Source organism: Chrysochloris asiatica, unplaced genomic scaffold (assembly GCF_000296735.1).
Source record: "Chrysochloris asiatica unplaced genomic scaffold, ChrAsi1.0 scaffold00048, whole genome shotgun sequence".
NCBI lineage: Eukaryota > Metazoa > Chordata > Mammalia > Afrosoricida > Chrysochloridae > Chrysochloris > Chrysochloris asiatica.
In genome coordinates this window covers 17786716-17809136 of record NW_006408566.1, presented here as the reverse complement: position 1 = coordinate 17809136, position 22421 = coordinate 17786716, and the positions used below count along the sequence as shown (strand labels likewise).

The 22421-nt window shown below is 35.0% G+C and overlaps 1 protein-coding gene across 1 annotated transcript in view; it reads left to right on the top strand.

Annotated features, from left to right (window-relative positions):
- The window catches only part of HOOK1 (hook microtubule-tethering protein 1), an 88662-nt gene that overhangs the window by 36473 nt on the left and 29768 nt on the right, over positions 1 to 22421 (top strand). The window contains exons 4-10 of the mRNA XM_006862485.1: positions 1971 to 2021; positions 3189 to 3321; positions 6125 to 6192; positions 7614 to 7676; positions 9969 to 10052; positions 18803 to 18969; positions 21352 to 21492. Of these exons, the coding sequence (XP_006862547.1) occupies positions 1971 to 2021; positions 3189 to 3321; positions 6125 to 6192; positions 7614 to 7676; positions 9969 to 10052; positions 18803 to 18969; positions 21352 to 21492 (707 nt within the window). The remainder of the gene's footprint in view (positions 1 to 1970; positions 2022 to 3188; positions 3322 to 6124; positions 6193 to 7613; positions 7677 to 9968; positions 10053 to 18802; positions 18970 to 21351; positions 21493 to 22421) is intronic.

Below are 22421 nucleotides of genomic sequence, written 5' to 3'. Positions count from 1 at the left end.
ATGCTACCAGAGCTCCTTATAATATAATGTAGTATCTTACAATTCTTTTTTCTCTGCCCTGTTATTTGTGCTATTGTTGGTATAAATTTGACTTCTGCATAACTCTCATGATGTATTTTAAAAATCAAAAAGTACTTGTTTTCAAGAGGTTAAAAATGATGAAAAATGTCATATTTATTCACATCTGTGACATTGTCTGAGTTCCTCATTCTCTTATGTTGCTCCAAATTTCTATGTGGTCTCCTTCTACCTGAAGAACTTTCTTTAACATTTCTCTGGGGCACATTTGCTGGCAATGAATAAATTGTCTTAGCTTTTTTTACCCCCTATTAAAAAAGTCTTGATTTTGTCTTCAATTTGGAAAGATATACTTGCTGAATATAGAATTGCAGGTTGGGAGTTTGTATTTTTCGGTTCTTTAAAGATGTCATTTTATTGTATTCTGGTTTGAAGAATTTCTGTTGAGAAGTCTTCAGTTCTTATCTGTTTCTCCTTTATATCATGCATTTTTTTTTTTTTTTTTTTTTTTTTTTTTTTTCCCTACTTGATTGCCTATTTTCAGCACTTTAGTGTAAGTGCTTTTGTGCATGTTAATTTTTCTGAGTCTCTTTCATGTCTATATTTGGGATAGTTTTTGTTGCTGTATCTTTATATTAGCTTTTTATTTACTTCTGCAATGTGTAATCTACTGTTAATTTCATCTAGTGAAATTTTTATTTTTGATATTCTTTCTTGTATCTCTAGAGTTTTTATTTTTGTTTTGAATGCAACTTTCCTGTCTTATGTTAATGTTTCCTTTAAGTTATTAAACATTATTAACTTGCAATTTAAGTATTTTTGCCTTCCAGTTCTTATGTGTCTTCTTTTTGAGCTGTATTTGTTGACTGATTTTTCTACTCAAGTTGTCTACATTTTCCACATGTGTAGTTACTTTATTGGTTGCTATATTTTGTGAATTGTGTTGAGTACTAGATTTTTACATTCCTTTAAAGAGTGTGAGCTTTGTTCTGGTAGTGGATATTTGTGAATTAGTCTGATCATTTCAAGCCTTATTTTTAAGCCATTTGGGAGCAGATCTTGAGTACTGTTTCCTCTAACACTTGGCAATACTCAGTACACTGTTGTGACCTCTCTAGGGTCTCTAGTGAGTGCTTTGTGTAGGCATCATAGTATTTTCTTTCAGGCTGCTGGAAATGGCAGCAGTTCTTGATTCTATGTAACCTTTGAGAATTGTCCAGGTCACTGTCTTCAGGAATATTTCTTCCTTTGTAATTTTTTTTACATTCTTAATGAGTTTAACTCAGGGACATGGAAATTGATATTTAATGAGAGTGTCAAAGGAGCCACTTACACAGTTTAAATTTTTTCCTTAGCTTCCACCACTTCACTTGCCTCTCTTGCAGTTTCTAGCCTCTGACCTCCCCGAGCATTTGATGCCTGTGTCCTCAACTCAACAAGAACATCAGGCTTTGTTTAGTGTCAACTTCCCTGTCCCACCATTTGAAAATCCCTTTCAGACGTAAAAATGAGACTAGTAGTTGAATGGGTGTATACTCATTATTTTTGTTTTTCTACGATCAGAAGGTGAAATTTTATATTTTTGTTATCCAAAGTTTAAGAGCAGTGTTTCTTGTGTTTTATCATGTTTTCTAGTTGATTCTAACAGAAGAGTGAGTCTAGATCCTAATAGTTGCTCAGAATTGGAAGCAGACATGATTATACCTAAATCTTTATAAAGCTTACATTTGAATTTGTTGTGACTCACTGTATTTTGTAAACAAGATTTTCTTATTGTTAGTTTATGTCTGTTTAAATCTCTGATGTTTAAAAATGTATTTGTAAAATTCTAACATGAAGTTTTTTTGGTTTCATTTTTTTATTGAGGAAACATTATGTTTTGCCTTTACATAAATTTTCTCTTATTATTAATTGCAAATTAGACTTATTTTTATTCTTTTTTTTCTCATTAGACTAGCAATTTAAAGAAGGTTCTTCAAGGCATTATGAGTTACTATCATGAGGTATGAAAAACATGACTTTGTTAAATACGAAATGCTTCTGATAATTATACTTACACTGAAAATTTACTTGTTTTTTTGTTTATAGTATTTTACTGTATCATAATTACAATATATTGTTGCCATTTTTAGAACATTCAAATTTTGAAAGTATATTGATTTGTAAATATTGTATATAGATATAATATGAATGTTGATATTTATATATATACTCTTAAAATATTTTCTCAAGTAAGAGTTACCTTCATTTTTATGTGATTTAATTTTATACAGTACTACAAAGTAGACTTTATGATTAGATTGAAGTAATTTTTATTTAAATCATTCTCTTATTTTGACATCTCTTTCCCATATAACCAACAACAAAGGTATATTGTGAGATTTTCTTGTGCGAGTGAATTGGAAAAGAAAAATAGCTAAATGGATATAGTATTAAAGTCATAGTCGTTCATTATCCCAATGACAAAAAGTAGTCTAGAGGAGTTACTTGACATAACAAAAATCTTTTTAGGCAGCGTATTGCTTAATAATCAAAACATTTTTATTTGCTTTTGCTACTAAATACATTCTATTTTTATCTTTTAAAGTTATATAATTCATCCCAAAATTTTTTGAGAGAACTCTGAAAATTTTCAATGTATTAATGCCTGGTGTACATTTTGAAGCTTTTATAAATGCCAACAAAATTATTAATTAGTTAAAAACATGAAACAGAAGGCCAAGAAAGATTAATCTTATAAGTTGTTAATGTTTATAAAAGTTGGACAGTTTATATTGTATTTCAGTAGTCACTGATTATATTTCAAGATATTATGTCTGTCCTTTAACAATATAAATCTGTCATTATGTAACAGAAAATCATAAATTTTGTCAGGCAGATCAGGCCAGGGCCTCTTTCCTTAAGTTAAATTGATCTTTTTGACTGTTATCAGATGATATTTGGCATAAAACTGTTTTAACTACTTTTGGTTGTTAACTCAAAAATTTAAGAGGTTGACAGAAGATCGCTAACTTGTTTTAATCAATAATCATGGGTTTATCATTTGTTAATATATCTGAGTCTGTCTTTGAACCTGTGTATAGTTCAGTTCCCTTGTGATAATCCATTGTAATTAATGTCTTTGTCACCTAAATAAATGAGTGATCCTAACTAATTGTTTGATATTGCAGTTTTTGGGGCAGCAGATATCTGAAGAACTCATCCCTGATTTAAACCAAATAACTGAATGTTCAGATTCTGTAGAACTTGGGAGATTGCTCCAGCTAATTTTAGGTTGTGCCGTTAATTGTGAAAAGAAGCAAGGTAAATAGATTTCAGTCATTCCAGATTCTAAAAACAACCTATATTGCTGTATGAAGAGGCAAACAGATTTACTATTTAAGTTTTTAGAAACACCTTGGAATGTAAGTCAAAAGACTTGAATTCCAGCGTAGCTCTGCTTAAGAAAACCTTGTATCTTGAGTATCCCATTTCTATCTGGATTTCAAGGTTTCTATTCAGCGTCTAAATTGCCTGCATTTTACTTTATGTCTCACTCTTATAATAAATATACTTAGTGTTTAGGATACAGTGGATACTCCATACATTTTACTTAGTGATTTTGATTCATTATTGAAGCTCTGAGATCGAACTTTAGGTTATTTCAGTTTTCCAAAAATACATACGCATCACCTAATTGTAATCCAGGATTCTTCTGATATTGTTCTGCTTTTATCAGAAGAACATCTACCAAATTTCAGTAGGCGTGATCAGACCAGATAACCAGTGTGATGATATAAATACAGTTGGCTCATTATATTGGTGAACACGTACATAGCTATTCATATCTTGTTGAGTACAAAAGATTCTGGGTACATAAAAAGAATCTAATAATGAACTCTGAGAGCCAACGTCCATCTGCTTCCTTCCGGGGTTTACATCAGTCTGGATGGTGAGATTTTTAGTACTGATATTATTTCCATGGTTTTTCAAAATTTAATTCTGTAGTTTATCACCTTTATAACAGAATATTTTATGTAAATTTGCAAAATACTTTTATTTAGCACCTTAGAAACCTTATCCAATTAGTGAGGAAAGCATATGAGACAGAATAATTCAATAAGAACAGATTCAGAAAGGAGAGAAGAATGACAGTCTGAAATCAGATGTAGCTTCTCAGTTAAAACGTAGAGGGGTGGGTGTCAGTACAGGATATTAATCCATTGCTGTCATTCATTTGTTGCACACCAAGTCAGTACTTCCCCATAGGCATTTATTCCTCACTTATAAAGCCAAAATTATACATATTGCATTTTTCATAAAAATAAGGAACAATTTGCTTATTTATGGAAAGTTAAAACTTCCTTGCATGTTGAATCATAGATTTCAACTAATTCATTTATAAATCTAGTAATTTTCTGTTAGAATTTTGATCTTTTAAATTTTCATATTTAAATTTCTAACTATTTGGAACTTTTTTTTTTGCTTAATAAATCTTCCTATGTCAATATTTTTCATAGAGCTAATTTTTTACCTTGAATCTTTTTTATTCTACTATTTATTTTCTTTTTCCATGCCTTACCTCGATCAACTTGAATTGGGCACATGGTTCATTAATATTTAGCTTTTCTTTTTTTCTCTATGACATTTTAATTTTAATTTTCCCTTGAAGTAATTTTTCTGTTGCATCCTACTTGCTCTGATATGATAATGTAGTGTTTTTATGATTCAATTTTAAGCATTATCTAGCAATTTTGCTTTCAGATTTTTAAATGGCAATTCAGTTCCTCGATATATAAGTAAAAAGTATAGCAAGTAATAAAAGACACTTTCGTTTTCACTGTTTATAAAAAATATATACGATTATCTCTAAGGATTTATTTTTGAAGGTATTTGAATAGCTTCTTAATTTTTAGGAGAAAGAAATTAAATTAAAAACAAAACTTGTAAATTTAATTTATTTAATTAAAATTTAAAACAAATCCAGGACACATAACAGCTTCCACACCATGTGTTTCTAAGGAATAATGGATTTTTGAAATGGATAAAAGTACTGCAACAATTTCAGTCTTGAAAGAATGAATGGGTTAACGATACTGTTTATCTTTGTGAGGGAAATGATTATTTTTAAGAAGGTTTCAGAAGTCTTTAAATACTGTATAGTACAAAAATAAATGCAGTTAAATGAAGCCATTCATTATGGCTGTGCCTTCTCTACGTTTTTTGTTTGTTTTTTTCAATCATGTTCATAATACTTAGTGGTCAGGTACACTCCAGAATCTATGTCCAGTTCTTGACTTCACAGTTAAATTGAGGGTCTCTAGAACTTTTAGAAGTTTCCTGTAGAAGAATCATTAAAAAATAAAACAAAGGAAACAAATAAACAAAAAACTATTAGAATATGATAAGCTCAGTTTCCTGTAGAAGAATCATTAAAAAATAAAACAAAGGAAACAAATAAACAAAAAACTATTAGAATATGATAAGCTCAGTTTCCTGTAGAAGAATCATTAAAAAATGAAACAAAGCAAACAAAAAAATCTATTAAAATATGATAAGCCCTTAAAATGTCTATGAGAGAATATACAGTTGACATGGATTTAAATCTTCAAAGTTATGAAGGACTCTTTCTCAGGATCCCTCATTTCTTAACTGGGACAGACCTGCTGTAATTCATGTGTTTGGGATATACTAGAAGGCTGTCCTTGCAGACAGACAGTTGAATAGCTGTTTACAGGAGGCCATGTCCTTCCCTTCTCTAGGACACTTTTGGGAATGAACTAAGTAGGGTGGTACAGTGTAACTTTCTGGTCCTAAAGTTTAAGGTGGTCACTTCTGAATTCATATAGTAGTAATATAGAATATTTAACAAAAGATAAGTCATTCAGAATTGTTTTAAGATCACTGCAATGTCTTGAAATTTCTTCCTTAAAAAAAAAAGAGATTTTCTTTTTTTAGAAAAATTAAAGCATTAAAAAGTGTTTATGTGAATATTTTCTATACTGCTTGTTTGTTTTTAGAGATGAGTTATTTGTGGTAAATGATTTTTGAAGCTCTATTAAGTGACTGGACTAGGTACTGTGGGTAATGAGTGGATTTATTTTAGATCTTATTTTTTTTTAATCAGAGCATATTCAAAATATAATGACATTGGAAGAGTCTGTTCAGCATGTGGTCATGACTGCTATCCAAGAGGTAGGTTTTATCAGACTCACATATGCATGATAATTCTAAACCAAATTATATGAAACTCTTTGAGTATGTTTTATGAATGTTTATTTTTCTGTTTATCCAAAATAGTTCTAAAAACTTTCAGATTTAGTTTTAATATCTCTATATTTTAAAAGCCAGTTGATAAACTAATATTGTTGTTGTTGTTAAGTGCTGTCAAGTCAGTTTCGACCCATAGCGACCCTATATTGGGTTTCCAAGGAGCATCTCAGGTGAGCTTGAACTGCCGACCTTGCAGTTCAAATGGCTTTGCAGTCTGGTGCATTAACTCACAGCGCCACACCAGAACTCCAAACTAATATTAAGCTCCTTTAAATAACTTCAACAAAGCAGGATAAACAAGTTCAAATCAGATAGAATTTTTTTATTCTTGTTTTTCATTCAGTTAGAGTAATCTTTTCTGAGATTTCAAAGCTTATATGCATCAAATGCATTGCCAACATGTCAGGTCTATGAGAAAGTATTGGGGTATTTAGGTTTTGGAGCCAAGTGACCTGAATTGAAGCCAGTCGACTATTCCAGGTTAAGTGAAAAGGATTCACAGTTTGTGACTCAGATGACTGGTTCTTTAAATCTAGGTTGGTTGGTTGGTTGGTTATGTGCTGTGGAGTCAGTTTCGACTCATAGCGACCCTGTTGTACAGGGTTTCCAAAGTTGTAAATCTTTACAGGAGCAGAAAGCCTCATCTTTCTCCCATGAAACAGCTGGTAGTTTCGAACTGCTGATCTTGTGGTTCGCAGCCTGATTCGTAACCACTACGCTACCAGAGCTCCTTTAAATCAAAGTAGAAGGCTAAAATGAAACAGTGAGGAAAAACACAACTTGAATGGTCATGTTCTAGAGGAAGACATAAACGACTTCATCAGTCTGTATGTTTTGAGTTTGTATTGCTGGTTTGGACTTAAAAGTATCACATATAAATAAATCTGTCATTCCTGTGCAGAAATTATTTTATGGGATTTTTTTGGAGGGGTCTGTATAACATAACTCCCACTTTTAGAGTAACTTCTCAAATAAATCATTTTAAGGCTCTATTTTAAAATTATTGATTTATATGCCATGTGAGACATTTTCTTTTAAGTTAAGTGTTCAGTAAATAGTAATTTACTTTTTAGAACTTGGTTTGTAATTTTCCATACAAACGTATTTAAAATCCATCTACATACGTAAAGCCTCCTTTACATACAGTGTCTTCACTAATCCACAGTGTGAACATTTTATTTTTCAGCTTTACCCTCTAACAAATAATTGTTTGAGCAATGTTTTGCAGGTCAGTTTAAAACAAGGAAAAACTAAATGTAAATGATTTTACTGCCCATTCAATAAGTGTGCTTTTACAGTAGAAACATATTATTTTTATTTAACTTTACTATTTTAATTCCTAGTTGATGAGTAAAGAAATATTAAACTCTTCTACAAATGATGCTGTTGGAGAATTAGAGCAGCAGGTGAGTATGTCACTATGTCAGGAAAATGTTGAAAACAGTGATACAGTTCTGCTGTCAGTTACTATCATAGGGTTTATATAGGGCAGGGCGGGGAACCTTTTTTTTTGCCATGGGCCATTTGGATATTTGTAACCACTTAATGTACATTTGTGTTGCTGTTAAAAAAGCTCTTACATTTATAGACTTTCAAGTCCCACCTGCAGTTGTCTTGGCAGGACCATACCAAATGATTTCGAGGGCTTATATGTCCCCACCCCTAATACAGAGTTCTTCCATGAAATTTAAATGATTTCTTCCACTCTGTCATTCCAATTGGGTTATTAGTATGTATTCTTTTATGAATGCAAATGGTATCAGTCTCCAGATATTTTGTGATCGTGGTGAAAGAGTTGAGTATGATTGAACTGTCCTTCTGACATGTGGAATACATCTTTGGTGATGTGGTTATGTAACTAAACAGTAGATAGTTAAAAAGGCAAGCTAAATTTTGGTTTATGCAGTAACATAATATAATTGGAGTTGTTGTAGATGTAATTTCTCATGATACTGAAGTGAAACAGCACAGAGACCCTGCACTTAAGGCTCCTTCCCTCATTATAGAATGGCCTTGGTGGTGCAGTGGGTTGAAGAGTTGAGTTACTAATCAAAAGATTGGGTGGTTCTAAGCCACCAGCCAACTCCACAGGAAAAAGATAAGGCAATCTGCTTCCAAAGGCTTATCACCTTGGAAACCCTATGGAGCAGTTCTGCTTTGTCCTATAAGATGCTATAAGTCTAAATTCACTGGATGGCATTGAGCTTGTATTACATTACTATTTTATATGGGGAGAGTGGAAGGAGAGACATACATAATATAATGTTGAATACAATGTTATAACACAATTTGGGGTATAGAGGAAAGAGTAACAGAAGAGGTCAAGTATTTTTTCTGTTGTAAATATTTTGGAATCTCTGTTTCTTCATGAGCAGTGCCACCAGTCATCTTAACACTTATGGAAAGTTGAAAAAAGTTTTTCAGATTGCATTGATTACAAGTAGGGTTGCATAGCCAATTATTGTAATTGCTGTTTATGGGTTCTAAAGTATAAAAAATTGAATTGATGAAAATTATGCGATAGACATATTTACAACAATGACCAAGAAACAAAAGAGCGAGAATAGCTGCTGAGGCTACATTTATACACCCCAAACCTGTTTACTATGGTAATTTAGGGTCATGCTTTCATGGAACATCCCAGTTAATTGGCCTAATAAAATATTCAGTGTCTCTGTTCTATCTCCTAGTATGTTGAATACTCTCTAAGTTCTTAAAAGCTTGCTAGATGGTAATCCAGGGCACAACAATTGTGCTCTATTCACCTGGAGTAACAAGGAAGGAGAGTCAGGAATAGGAGGAGGACATGGATGGTGCCTCCAGAAACCGCTGCCTCCTTTGGCATGAAACCAACAGAAACTGTATGGTACCATTACTGAACATTTTGATCAAAGATTCTAGAGAAGAGTCCTGATCAAAAGGTGGAAAATATAGACTAGAATTTCAAATCCTCATGGACTCCAGACTTTGTGGAGCTGTGAAAGCTGGACGAACCATGAAACTATTCCCCTGATACAGTCTTTATACCTTAAACCAAAAATAGTCCCAGAATTCTTAAAACCAAACAATAGTTTAGCTCAACTAGTGAAAATACTTTAGCATAACTGTCTTAAACATTATGCTTTTTTGAGAACGACTTGTATGGGATAATATTGACAATAGTAACACAAAAGTTTAGATAGGAAACTTAGGGGCAGTGAGTTTGTGATAATGAAGAAGGAGCAACTCAGAAAATGAGAGTGAGAATGGTTGTACAATTTGAATAATACAATCAGTGTCACTGAATTGTGCATGTAGGACAGTTGAAATAGTCTATGTTTTGCTGTGTATATTCTCAACAACAACAAAGTAAAAAGAGAGGGAAAAAATAGTTTTCAGTAGATTTGTTTAAATTTTAAAAAGCTATGTTCTTTCTTAATTTTTGTGTGCTGAAGTGAAACAGTGCTTCCATTACAACTTTTTTGATTAAATATTTCACATGGATTTACTTTTTTCCCCCTTATAGAATCTTACTCATGAATGTTAATGAATCTCTGTAAATATTGTTTGTACAAAGATAACAATTTAAGACAAATATGCTAAAAAGCAAATTTAAAAATTAATTTCCAGTGTCAGCGTATATGTGTGTTGTGAGAAAAGTATATGTTTTATTTGCGTCAAAACATGATTCACTAAAACGGGAACATTTTGCATTTTAGCTTAAAAGGGCCTTGGAAGAGCTTCAGGAAGCACTAGCAGAAAAAGAAGAACTGAGGCAGAGATGCCAAGAACTAGATATGCAGGTATGGAAAAGGGATCCAGTTTGGGGCAGAGAGGAAGGGGAGTAATTTACCAAAAATAAATAAATATATATATTTATTTACTTATATGTTAACCAATTAGTTGGCATAGTGCTTTGGAGACTGGATTTCATTATATGGAGAAATCATTAAGAAGATTTGTTGTAGAGGAGTAAGTAAAAAACTACTACAAAATCACAAACACCTTTATTAAGGAAAAATACTGAGAAAATTCATCAAGGTTGACCCCTTTGGGATCCCAGAAACAGTTGCTGTAATCTTCTGAGCTGACCTCTCTGCCTTGAATTTAACTAGCCCAGCACATTCCCTCAACTATTTTGTTTGGACAGTTTTTTGAAGGCACCCTTATGAGACTAAGTATTACTGTCTGCAATCATCCACTGTGATTGAAGAGACATGTCTAAGCATGTTTTGTTTGGAGTAAACCTGTGAATGTCTGACCAGGAACACTACTAGCAATAGTTTTTGACTTACATAGGCTTTCAGTATTCAAGTGTGAGTGCCATAATTATTTTCCTCTGAGTTGAAAATTGTTGGTCTATTTCCTGCCCCTCAGAAAAAAGTAATCAAAAGAATAATTCTAATTGTAGAATTCCAACTACTTGATGAAGCCTTAGTTTTCTTTCTGTAAAGTGGACGAATTAAAGGAACAGCTTCATAGGGTGTTTATGAATATTAAATGAGGCAAGTTGTGTAATATAAATTAGAAGTGCCTGATACCCAATAAATCTGTTTGCTTTGTGTGTGTTTATATTATATTTTATTCACACATGTCCATACATACGTGCAAGCAAACAAACATGCACAGAAGACAGCAGTTAGAGATCAAGGGGTGTCTAGACTATTGACCAGGCTACATATATTAAGACTAGACCTTGTTTCCAGCTGATTGTATACTCTCAGGAAAATTTCTCTTTTGTTTTCGTTTTCACTTTTGAAAAATGAAGTGATGATGGTATATATCTCCCAAAGTATACACTGCCTGAATTAATATGAAGATGCTTTAAAAGTTCATGGAAAAATGGAATTAAACGATAACATTTTTTTTTTTACAAACTCTTTGAAGCCCCTTGTATATGCAGAGTACTTAAAGCAGGGCCTGGCACACAAACACTCTGAATGTCTTTGTACCTATTGTTATAGTTACATGAAAATACAAATGTGAAAGTTAGATAACCAGCCTTGGAAAAAAAAAGTTCACTTTTTAAGATAAAGTATACTCTCCTAATATGTTGTATTTAAATTACTCTTTTTTTTTCCCCCTCAAATAATGAGCTAAGAGTGGATTTTCTGAAAAATAGGAAGAGAGGAAAGTAGGGTTGTGGTAGCATTGTCTTTGCAAAATGAGACAACTATCTAGAGAAATGGGTCTGGGTAATCAATATTTCCAACACTCAAGGATTGTACATTTAGCATTATACGTGACAGGTAATCACTAAACTATCTGCATGGGGAGATGGATATTTGCCAAAAAAATGTTTTCTCACCTAGTTTACCTAGGGACAGATTCCTCAGCCTTTCTATTCTTCGCTTTGAAGATAATATTTATAACTTGCCTGAACTTTATCTAAAGCAGTCATTTGCTTTTAAATTCCCATTATAACCTCATTTGGTCAATATGCAGTTTTATAACTGGGATGAATTAGTTACATCTAAGTGTGGCAACAGTTGTGAGGTTGGCCCAGGACCAGGCAGTGTTTCGTTCTGTTGTGCATAGAGTCGCTATGAGTCGGTACCAACTCGATGGCACCTAATAACAACACATTTATTTGTGTTGAAAGCAGAAATAGAAAACCTGTCCAGTAATATTGCAAGTAACAATGTTATTGTTAGGTGCCATCTAATTGGTTCCAAGTCATAGCTACCTATGTACAACAAGGAAATACTCCCTAGTCCTGTGCCAACCTCATAATCCTTGCTGTGCTCGAGCCCAAAATTGTAGCCATTGTATCACTCCATCTTTGAGGGTTTTTCTCTTTCCCACCGACCTTCTGTTTTATCAAACATGATATCCTTCTCCAGGGACTTGCCTTTTCTGATAACTTGTCCAAAGTATACAAGACTAAGATTTAACTATCCTCACTTCTGGCTGTATTTCTTCCAAGACAGTTTGCTTCAGTCTTCAGTATTCTATATGCTTCTCCAGTACCATAATTCAAAGATACCAGCTTTCTTTACTTGTTCAACTTTCACATGTATCATGGCTTGGGTCAGGCATGCCCTAGTCCTAAAAGTGAAATCTTTGCTTGTTGTCACTTCACATAGATTTTTTTGCAGGAGATTTAACCAGTACAATACACTTTCATTTCTTGACTGCTGCTTCCTGAGCACTGCTTTTTATTTTTTTCTAAGTTTTTATTGTAAATTATGTGGGTTTACATGGGAGAACATAAGCTTCACATTCATCCTATCATATTTCGTTTCATTGCAATGATTACAGTCCCCTGTATGCATCATCAAATAACCAAAGGATACACCCCACAGGCCTGCCCCCTGGCTGTAAGCACATAGCTCCACCCCCTTCCTGAGTCCCGTGTCCCCAGCCATTCCATCTGTCCATGTCATCATCTCTGTCTCCATGCCTGGCTTCACTGCCTCTCCGAGTAGGGTCCTGTTCTATGCTCTTCTCACTTGATGGTCCCAGGGACCACTGCTCCTGGGATGCAAAATTAATCACTCTTCTCCTTTTGTCAAAAAACATCTACCTCTACGTTTCTGACGCTCACAGTTAGTCCTGATGGCAATTATTTACTATTGTACCACAGGAGTCTTATCCCCATTTCCTTTCACCAGCTCTGTCCCAACAGATTGAAATCATTCAGTAGAGGTTCTACCTACCCCTGCCCTGTCTGGAACTTGGCTCCCTCTTGAAAGCTTATAAGCCAGGCACTTCTTGCTTTTATAGGCCTCCCCCACCCCTGGCATTTTGGGTATCCAATGTCTTTAAGTTTGCTGATGTCCAATGGATCTTGGCTAAAAACAGAGAATATCAGAAAGATGTTTACCTGCACTTTATTGACTATGCAAAGGCTTTCGATTGTGTGGATCATGACAAGCTATGGACAACATTGCAAAGTATTAGTATTCCAGGACACTTAATTGTACTCATGGGGAATCTGTACATGGACAAAGAAGAAGCAGTTGTTCGAACAGAACATGGAAACACTGAATGTTTTAAAATTAAGAAAGATGTGCAACAATCTTTCACCATACTAATTTGACCTGTATGCTGAGCAAATAATCTGAGAAGCTGGGTTATATGAAGAAAAACGTGGCATCAGGATTGGAGGAAGACTCTTTAACAACCTGTGATATGCAGATGATACAACCTTGTTTGCTGAAAGTGAAGAGGACTTAAAACATTTACTGATGAAGATCAAAGGGCACAGTCTTCGATATGGATTACATCTCAATGTCAGAAAAATAAAAATCCTCACCACTGAACCAATAAACAACATTCTTATCAACGGAGAAAAGATTGAAGTTGTCAAGGATTTCATTCTTGTTGGATCAACTGTCAACACTCCTGGAAGCAGCAGTCAAGAAATAAAACATTGTTTTGAATCAGGCAAATCTGCTGCGCAAGACCTTTTTAAAGTGTTGAAGAGCAAAGGTGTCAGCTTGAGGACTAAGGTGCACCTGACTCAAGCCACGGTATTTTCAGTAACCTCATATACATGCAAAATGAATAAGGAAGACCGTAGAAGAATTGATGCTTTTGAGTTATGGTGTTGAAGGAGAATATTGAAAGTGTCATGGGGCTGCCAAAATAACCAATAGATCCATTTGGAAGAAATGCAGCCAGAGGGCTCCTTGGAGGCCAGGATGGCCAAACTTCGTCTCTCATACTTCGGACATATTATCAGGAGGGACCAGTCACTAGAGAAGGAGATCATGTTTGGTAAGGTGGAGGGTCAGAGAAAAAGAGGAAGAACCCCAGCGAGATGGATTGGCCAAGTGGCAGCATCAGTGAACTCAAGCATGGCAACAGTAGTGAGGTTGGCCCAGGATTGGGCAGTGTTTTGTTCTGCGGTGCACAGGTTGCTGTGGGTTGGTACCGCCTCAATGTCATCTAACAACAACAAAAACAATGTCTAACTAGCCCATCCCTGTCAACCAAGGGGGTGGAAGTGACCCTTACTGTAAGGATTTGTTCCCTTTTTTGAGCTACTACAGCCATATATATAGGTGTTCATCAGATTGTAGTGGGTTACTCTTTTTTTTTTTTTTTTCTTCTTCCCTCTTCATTCTTCCCCTAGTCAAGTTCTGATCATCCAGCCATCAAAGCCAGGTCCAGTGGGTACTATCTACAAGTATGGGTGTTCTTGTGCATCTCCCCTCACTTCATATCAGTTGGATGCTTCATTCTCTGCTCTAGTCCTCTGTGGCCATATCGCTACCTCTGGGCCCTGGAGTCCCCAGGTCTTGCTGTAACTGCTGGCCATCCAGGTCTCCACCCGGGTTCACAGGAATCTGTTGACTGTGGTTGGACTTAGATCCCAACTTCATTGCTGTTTTTTCTCCCTCTTCCCATTATTGGTGACTAACGTGGTCACCAGCCAGACCACATTGCTGCTTGTGTATTCCCTTTGAGTCTTAGTCTTGGAATGGAGTTTGCTCTGAGGGGACCCGACCACTTGCCTTGATGGCTTCCGGGTGAACAGCTTACTTGTTCTTGTAGTAATCAATCATACTGCCATTATTGTTTCTGATTTTTTGCTGGTCTGTCTTCACAAAGTATTTTCTGTTCTTCTAACCGCTCTAGGATGGTCTACTGGTCTTTCCAGTGGAAATTTCCCACCTCAGACAATTCTGGATGGGGTTCTGGATTCCACCTATGGTCTTATGCAATGCAAAATCTCCACAGGAGGTCTCTTTTACTGGGCAATTTCTAGCCCCTTTTAAGGTATTCCAATCAGTTATAGGCTGAAGACGGGCTTACAAGCTTGCTATTGTGATGTTTCTGGCTATTCATCGCCCACCCCCCAAGTGTCTGTTTCACATTGGTAGGCAAGGGAAACCAAGATTCAAAAGACAGTCAAACATTCTAACATTATTCCCCTCTTTTACCCTTTCAAACCAATCCCTGTATCCCAAAGCCCTGTTATTCCAAGGTTGTACGTACATCATCATTTACCTCTTTCCCACTTAGCCTATGGGAACCTGCCTAACTGTTCTCCCATCAGCCTTGTTCTTCTGTTCCTCTCCCCCTTCTTGTGTAATGCCAACCCACCCCCCAGCACCCAAGTTATCATGTGTCTGTTCCCTACCCTGTGCTCTATCTTCGCTTCCCTCCCTCCCCTCTGCTCATCCCATACATCCCAGTGATCAGCAATTAAATATATAGTGTTTTGGGTTTTTTTTTCCCCTTTTGATGGGTGGGTTACTTTTCTTAGACTTTTACAATAATGGTCCTATGCAGTATTTTGTGACTGACTAATTTCACTCAACATAATGCCCTCAAGGTTCATCCATGTTATGGGGTGGCTTGCAGCTTCTTGGTTGTTCTTCAAGGTAGCATAGTATTCCATTGTGTGTATATACCACAGTTTGTTTATCCGTTCTTCAATTGATAGGCATTTAGGCTGTCTCCATATTTTTGGTATTGTAAATAGTGCTGCTATGAACATTGGTATTATGGCTTGTGTTTTTTGTGGGAAATACCAAGTAGAGGAATTGCTGTATCATAAGGTATTTCTATTTCCAACCTTCTGAGGAAGCTCCATATTGCTTTCTAGAGTGGTTGCACCATTTTGCAATCCCACCAACAATGCAGGAGTGTCCCAGTCTCTCCGCATCCTCGCCAGAATTTATTGTCCTCTACTTTTTTGTTCTTTGCTGTCATTGCTGGTGTGAGATGATATCTCATTGTTGTTTTGATTTGCATCTCTCTGATGGCTAGTGATTGTGAACATTTCTTCATATGTTTGTTGGCTGCCCGGATCTCCTCCTTGGTGAAGTGTCTGTTTATGTCTTGTGCCCATTTTTTAGTTGAGTTATTTGTCTTTTTCTTATGGAGGTATTATAGTTTCCTATTAGAATGATTCCTATTTAAAAATGAGTCCCTTATCTAATGTGTTGTTGCAAAAGATTGTTTTCCATTCTGTGGGTTCCCTTTTTATTCTTTTGGTTAAGTCTTTTGATGCACATAAGTTTTTAATTTTTAGTATGTCCCAATCATCTATTTTGTCTACTTTTGTTTGTGTTGTTTTCAAAATGTTTGGTAGTCTGTGTATGTCTTGAATTGGAGCCCTCACATTTGTCCCTATTTTTGCATTGATGACTTTCCTAATTTTGGGAATCAAATTTAGGTCTTTAATCCATCCATGCTGAGTTGGTTTTTGCATAGAGTGTGAGGTAAAGGTCTTGTTTCAATCTTTTGCACATCACTTTCCAGTTCTGCCATCTGTTAAAGAGATTTTCTCCTCCCCATGCAATATACCTAGGCACTTTGTCGAAAATCAGTTGGCTATATGTGGATGGGTTAATTTCTGGATTCTCGATTCTGTTCCATTGATCAATGTATCTTTCATTGTACCAGTACCAGGCTGTTTTGACCATTGTAGCCATGTAGTAGATTTTGAAATTGGCCAGTGAGAGGCCTCCCTCCATCCTTGTTCTTCTTAAGCAGTGCTTTGCTTATCCTGGGTCTCTTTCCTTTACATATAAAGTTTGTAATTGTTTTTTTCATCTCTTTGAAGAATGATGTTGGAATCTGGATTGGGATTGCATTATATGTGTAAATTGCTTTGGGCAGTTAAGTCTTCCTATCCAGGATCATGGTACATTCTTCCCTTTTTGTAAGTCTCTTTCGGTTTCTTGTAGTAGTGTTTTGTAGTTTTCTTTGTACAAGTCCTTTGTTTCTCCGGTTACATTTATTTCTAGATATTTCATCCTTTGGGTGGCATTTGTAAATGATATTGCTTTCCTAATATCCTTTTTCAATGCTGTCATTTTTGGTATAGAGGAATCCAACTGATTTTTGTATATTGATCTTATACCCTGCCACTTTGCTGAATCTTCCAGTGAGGTCTAGTAGTTTTTTTTTTTACTGAGGCTTTAGGGTTTTCTATTTATAGGATCATATTGTCTGCAAACAGAGAAAGTTTTACTTCCTCTTTGCCAATCTGGATGACTTTAATTTCTCTATCATGCCGTATAGCTCTAGTTAAGACTTCCAAAACAATACTGAACAGGAGGAGTGGCTACAAAGGGCATCCTTGTCTGGTTCCTGTTTGCAGAGGGAAGACTTTCAGTTTCTCTCCACTGAGCGTGATGTAGGCTGTTGGTTTTGTATATGTGCTCTTGATTATGTTGAGGAATTTCCCTTCAATTCCTATATTGCTGAATACCTTATCCAGGAATGGATGTTGGATTTTGTCAAATGCCTTTTCTGCATCAATCGATATGATCATGTGGTTCTTTTCCTTTTTCTTATTTATATGGTGGATAACGTTGATCGTTTTTCTAATGTTGAACCATCCTTGCATCCCTGATATGAAAACCATTTGATCATGATGTATTATTTTTTTGATGTGCTGCTGGATTCTGTTGGCTAGGATTTTGTTGAGAATTTTTGCATCTATATTCATGAGAGATATTTGTCTATAATTTTCTTTCTTAGAGATGTCCTTCCCTGGTTTTGGTATGAGGGTTATGTTGACTTCATAAAAAGTATTAGGAAGTTTTCCATTCTCTTCTGTATTCTGGAATAATTTGAGTACAATTGGTGACAGCTCTTCCCTGAATGTTTGGTAGAACTCAACCGTGAAGCCATCTGGGCCTGGACTTTGGGGTTACCTTATAGTCTATTAACTTTTCTTTCCATTTAAGAGAATCTATTGTATCCTGTAATCTACCTGACATCCTTACCACCTAGATCTCTGTTGCTATGTTTATACCTTCTTTGACGCTGATGTAATTTTGATCTTTGGTTGACCTCCCAACTCCTTTGAATTCGTTGTTGTAGTTAGGTTCTGTTCTGGACTTTACTCTCTGTCAGCTGAGTTCCAGTGGTGTTGCCATGTTTGTCAATCTCTGTTTGTTGTCTGTTCTTGTTGGTTTTCAGTCCAAAGAACTCCCTTTAGGATGTTTTGAAGTGCTGGATTGTTTTTGATAAAATCTCTTAGATTCTGTTTATCCTGGAATATTTTGATTATAACTTAATTATAATTAATATAATTAGACGCCGACATTAAATATTGTTCTAAAGTTACACATTTTTCCCCATATTAAATTATAAGCAACCAGCCTCATTGTGCAAATGAATACAGTACACCTATTAGTTACTATCCACATCTGACAGTCTCCTGAATGTGTGTTGTATGTGATAATTTTTTGCTATGAACCAGAAATGATAACTGTGTATGTACATGTGTGTATTTTAGTTTACTAGATAACAGCATTTTGAAAATTGGAAAGTTTATACTTAAAAGGAAAACAAATTGTACTTTAGAAGTTCATTGGTGTATCAAATTTAAGATGCTTGAAAATTCTTTCTTCTTAAAACTAAGATAGACCTAACATTTTGAAGATATTCTTAACTGTTTTGGTCTTAAAATATTTTTATTTGATTTATTTTTTATCCCAAACTTGTGGACTCAGAATTTCAGTATTGTCCATATCCTTAGAAATTATCTAGCACGGTTGATGAAGCTGCTTAATTACTTAGTATGACTAGAACCGTAAGCACATGTTTTTGTTGTTGATGCTCATACTTTTTTATTCTTTAGGTGACTGCACTTCAAGATGAAAAGAATTCACTGGTTTCTGAGAATGAGATGATGAATGAGAAGCTTGACCAGTTGGATGGATCTTTTGATGATCCAAATACAATGGTTGCAAAAAAGTATTTCCATGCACAATTACAACTAGAACAATTACAAGAAGAAAACTTCAGGTATTATTTTCAGGATAAATCATTCTTTCAATTTCTGTCTATTAAAGCTGGTATCTAAAAATCATAGTATTAGCAAAATATTAAGGTTTTGTGTATCTTACATCTTGTATCTTTTGAAACTTAAATCTTACTAAGTTTCTTAGTTCTTAATTTCCTTGCTCTATAGTTTACTTTGAAATTCCTATAATATCTATAATTACCTCATCTGGTAAAAGAGTTTAAATTCTTCTTTTTATTATATCTGTATTGTATTTAGTTTCCTTACATTATTTCAAGAACAGACATTATTGCTTTGGTCCCAGTGTAATGTGGAAATCATCGAACAATATCAATAATAATCCCATGCAAGTAAAATTTTGTTGAAGATAATTTAAAAGTGATTACAAAAGTATATCTATAGCGAGCTGCCACCAATTCAAGCCAAATTCAGAAGAGGACATGGAACTAGGGATAACATTGCTTTCGTCAGATGGACGTTAACTGGAAGCATAAAGATGTTTACTTGTGCTATATTAACTATTGAAGAGCAAGGATGTCAGATTGAGGACTAAGGTGCTCCTGACCCAAGCCATGGTATTTTCGATAACCTTATATGGATGTGAAAGCTAGACAGTGAATAAGGAAGATCGTAGAAGAATTGATGCCTTTGAATTGTGGTGTTGGAGGAGAATACTAAAAATGTCATGGACTGCCAAAAGAACCAATAGATCTGTTTTGGAAGAGGTCAACCAGAGTGCTCCTTGGAGGCCAAGATGGCTAAACTTCGTCTCTCATACTTTGGACATATTGTCAGGAGGGAACAGTCACTAGAGAAGGATGTCATGCTGGGTAAGATGGAGGGTCAGAGAAAGAGAGGAAGACCCCCAATGAGATGGATCAACCAGGTGGCATCATTGATGGCGTCAAGTGTGGCAGCGGTAGTGAGGTTGGCCCAGGATCGGACATTGTTTCGTTCTGCTGTGCCTGGGGTCACTATGAGTCGGTTCCGACTCGATGGCACCTCACAACAAGAATATTATCTATGTAAAGGCACATAACTGTGCATCATAACAAGCTATGAATAACAATGCTAACAATAGAAATTCCACAGTACTTAATTGTGCTCATGAGGAACCTGTACATAGACTAAAAAGCAGTCCTTCAAGTGGAACAAGGAGATAATGAATGGTTCAGAATCAGAAAAGATGTGTCAGAGTTGTATCCTTTCACCGTACTCACTCAATCTGTATGCTGAGCAGATAATCCAAGACTCTGGATTGTATGAAGAAGAACGTAGCATCAGAATGGAAGGAAGACTCATTAGCAATCTGTGATATGCAGATGATACAAACTTACTTGCTGGAATCAAAAGGATACCAAATATTGATGAAGATGAAAAACTACAGCCTTCAGTACAGACAGCACAGCACCTCAGTATAAAAACGGAAAGCCTCACAACTGGACTGATAATGATTAACGGAAAAAAAAGATTAAAGTTATTGACAATTTCATTTTGTTTGACTCCACAATCAGTTTTCAAGGACAGAACAATCAAGAAAGCAAGCATTGTATGCCTTTAGGCAAATCTTCTGGGGGAAATCTCCTTTAAAGTTTTCAAGAACAACTTTTTGTGGGCTAATGTGTTCCTGAACTCTAGTCATGCTATTTTCAGTCACCTTATATACATGTGAAAGTTCGACAGTGATTGAGGAAGAACATGGACGAATCTATGCATTTGAATTATGGTGTTGCTGAAGAATATTGGAAGTACCATGTACTGCCAGTAGAGTAAACACATCTGTCTTAAAAGAAGTGCGACCATAATGTTCCTTAGAAACCAGGGTGATGAGACTTGATCTCTCATACTTTGGACATTTTATCAGCAAGGATCATTTCCTAGAGAAAGGACAGCATGCTTGTTGAAGTGGAGGGTTATTGAAAAGGCCGGAGATTCTCGACAAGGTAGTGGACACAGTCATAGCAGCAATGGGCCCATACATAACAGTTGTGAGGATGATGCAAGACCGGGCAGTGTTTCCATCTATTGTGCAATAATAAGGTCGTGGTGTTTCATTCTGTTGGACATAGAGTTGCTCCCAACTCAGCATCACCTAACAACAGCAACATGCATTTTTCCTTCATAATTTGAAATTAAAGTTTGTGTTAGAAGTTAAGAGAAAACTAAAGTTGCACAGTGTTTTAGAAAATAAAAATGAAAATTTAAAAATTAAGCTGACTTGTAAAGTTTCTCTCAAAACAAATAACCCAAAAGAATATTTCTGTAGGCTTTCCTCTTTTGTCTGTATAATTTAAAAAGTATATCATGCTGGTAAACTCATGGTACATTTTGAATAGGAATTATGCAAATTACAGTATAAATGGTTTTTGTTTTCTTTATGTAAGGCTTGAAGCTGCAAAAGATGATTACCGTGTTCACTGTGAAGAGCTTGAAAAGCAACTAGTTGAATTTCAACATAGAAATGATGAATTGACTAGTGTTGCTGAAGAAACAAGAGCCTTGAAAGATGAAATAGATGTGCTCAGGTATGGCATGTCTAAATACAAAATTGCCCCTTTAAAGTTATTACTGAGAAAATTGGGGTCTTTGTAGTTTAGAGATACTTAGGGTTATGGCTGGTGTATAAGTTTGATCAGTTTTGATACAGACTTCTAATCTTTATTTTATGATTGCTCATAGTAAGCATAATTTTAAGGTAAAAACCTATTCTTATTTGGACGTTTTTCTTATTGGAACCCATGAACCCAAAATGATACCTTTTTCCTTAAATTTGGTGACTGTTACTTTTAGCTGTAATTATATCTAAACTACTTTTAGATATAATTGACATCCCTGTAGGTGTTAGTATATTTTGTGAAAGAATTGTGCAAATTCATAGTTTGGCATTTCATTAAAATATAGATAGCTATAGGTAAAAAAAATCCCAATATTTAAGGTAGATTTCTGAAGTAAGTATATTATCCACATGGTCTTCACCTTTTATTTTGGTTGATTTTCTTTTTCATTCTTAATGCCATTGTGGGAAGAAAATTTTCATAACTAGTAGATGTGATTTGGTTGGTTTGTTTTGCTCATGTGGGTTATTTAGTAGTTTTTTTTATTGTTTTCTACTTCAGCTCCATTGATAAAGAGGAAGTATTTTTCTAGGCAATCAATAAGTTGAGTGTCAACTTCCTAAATATATTAAATACCTAGAATAAAACTATACTAAATGATGCACATAAAGTAACATTGGCCCATAGAGGGATTTAGAGGCATTTAATTGTCTTAACAAAACAATTTTTCTTTTAACTAATTTATAAAACAGTTTGATAACATAGCATTATTGAATTGTTTTATAAATTGCAGGTAGTTTCCTGACTTGCAGCTAGTATAGTTGAGTTGTGAAACACACATAAAATTTGAAGTACTTTTGATTTTGCTGTCCATAGCATAAAGGTTGACTTTTTAATTG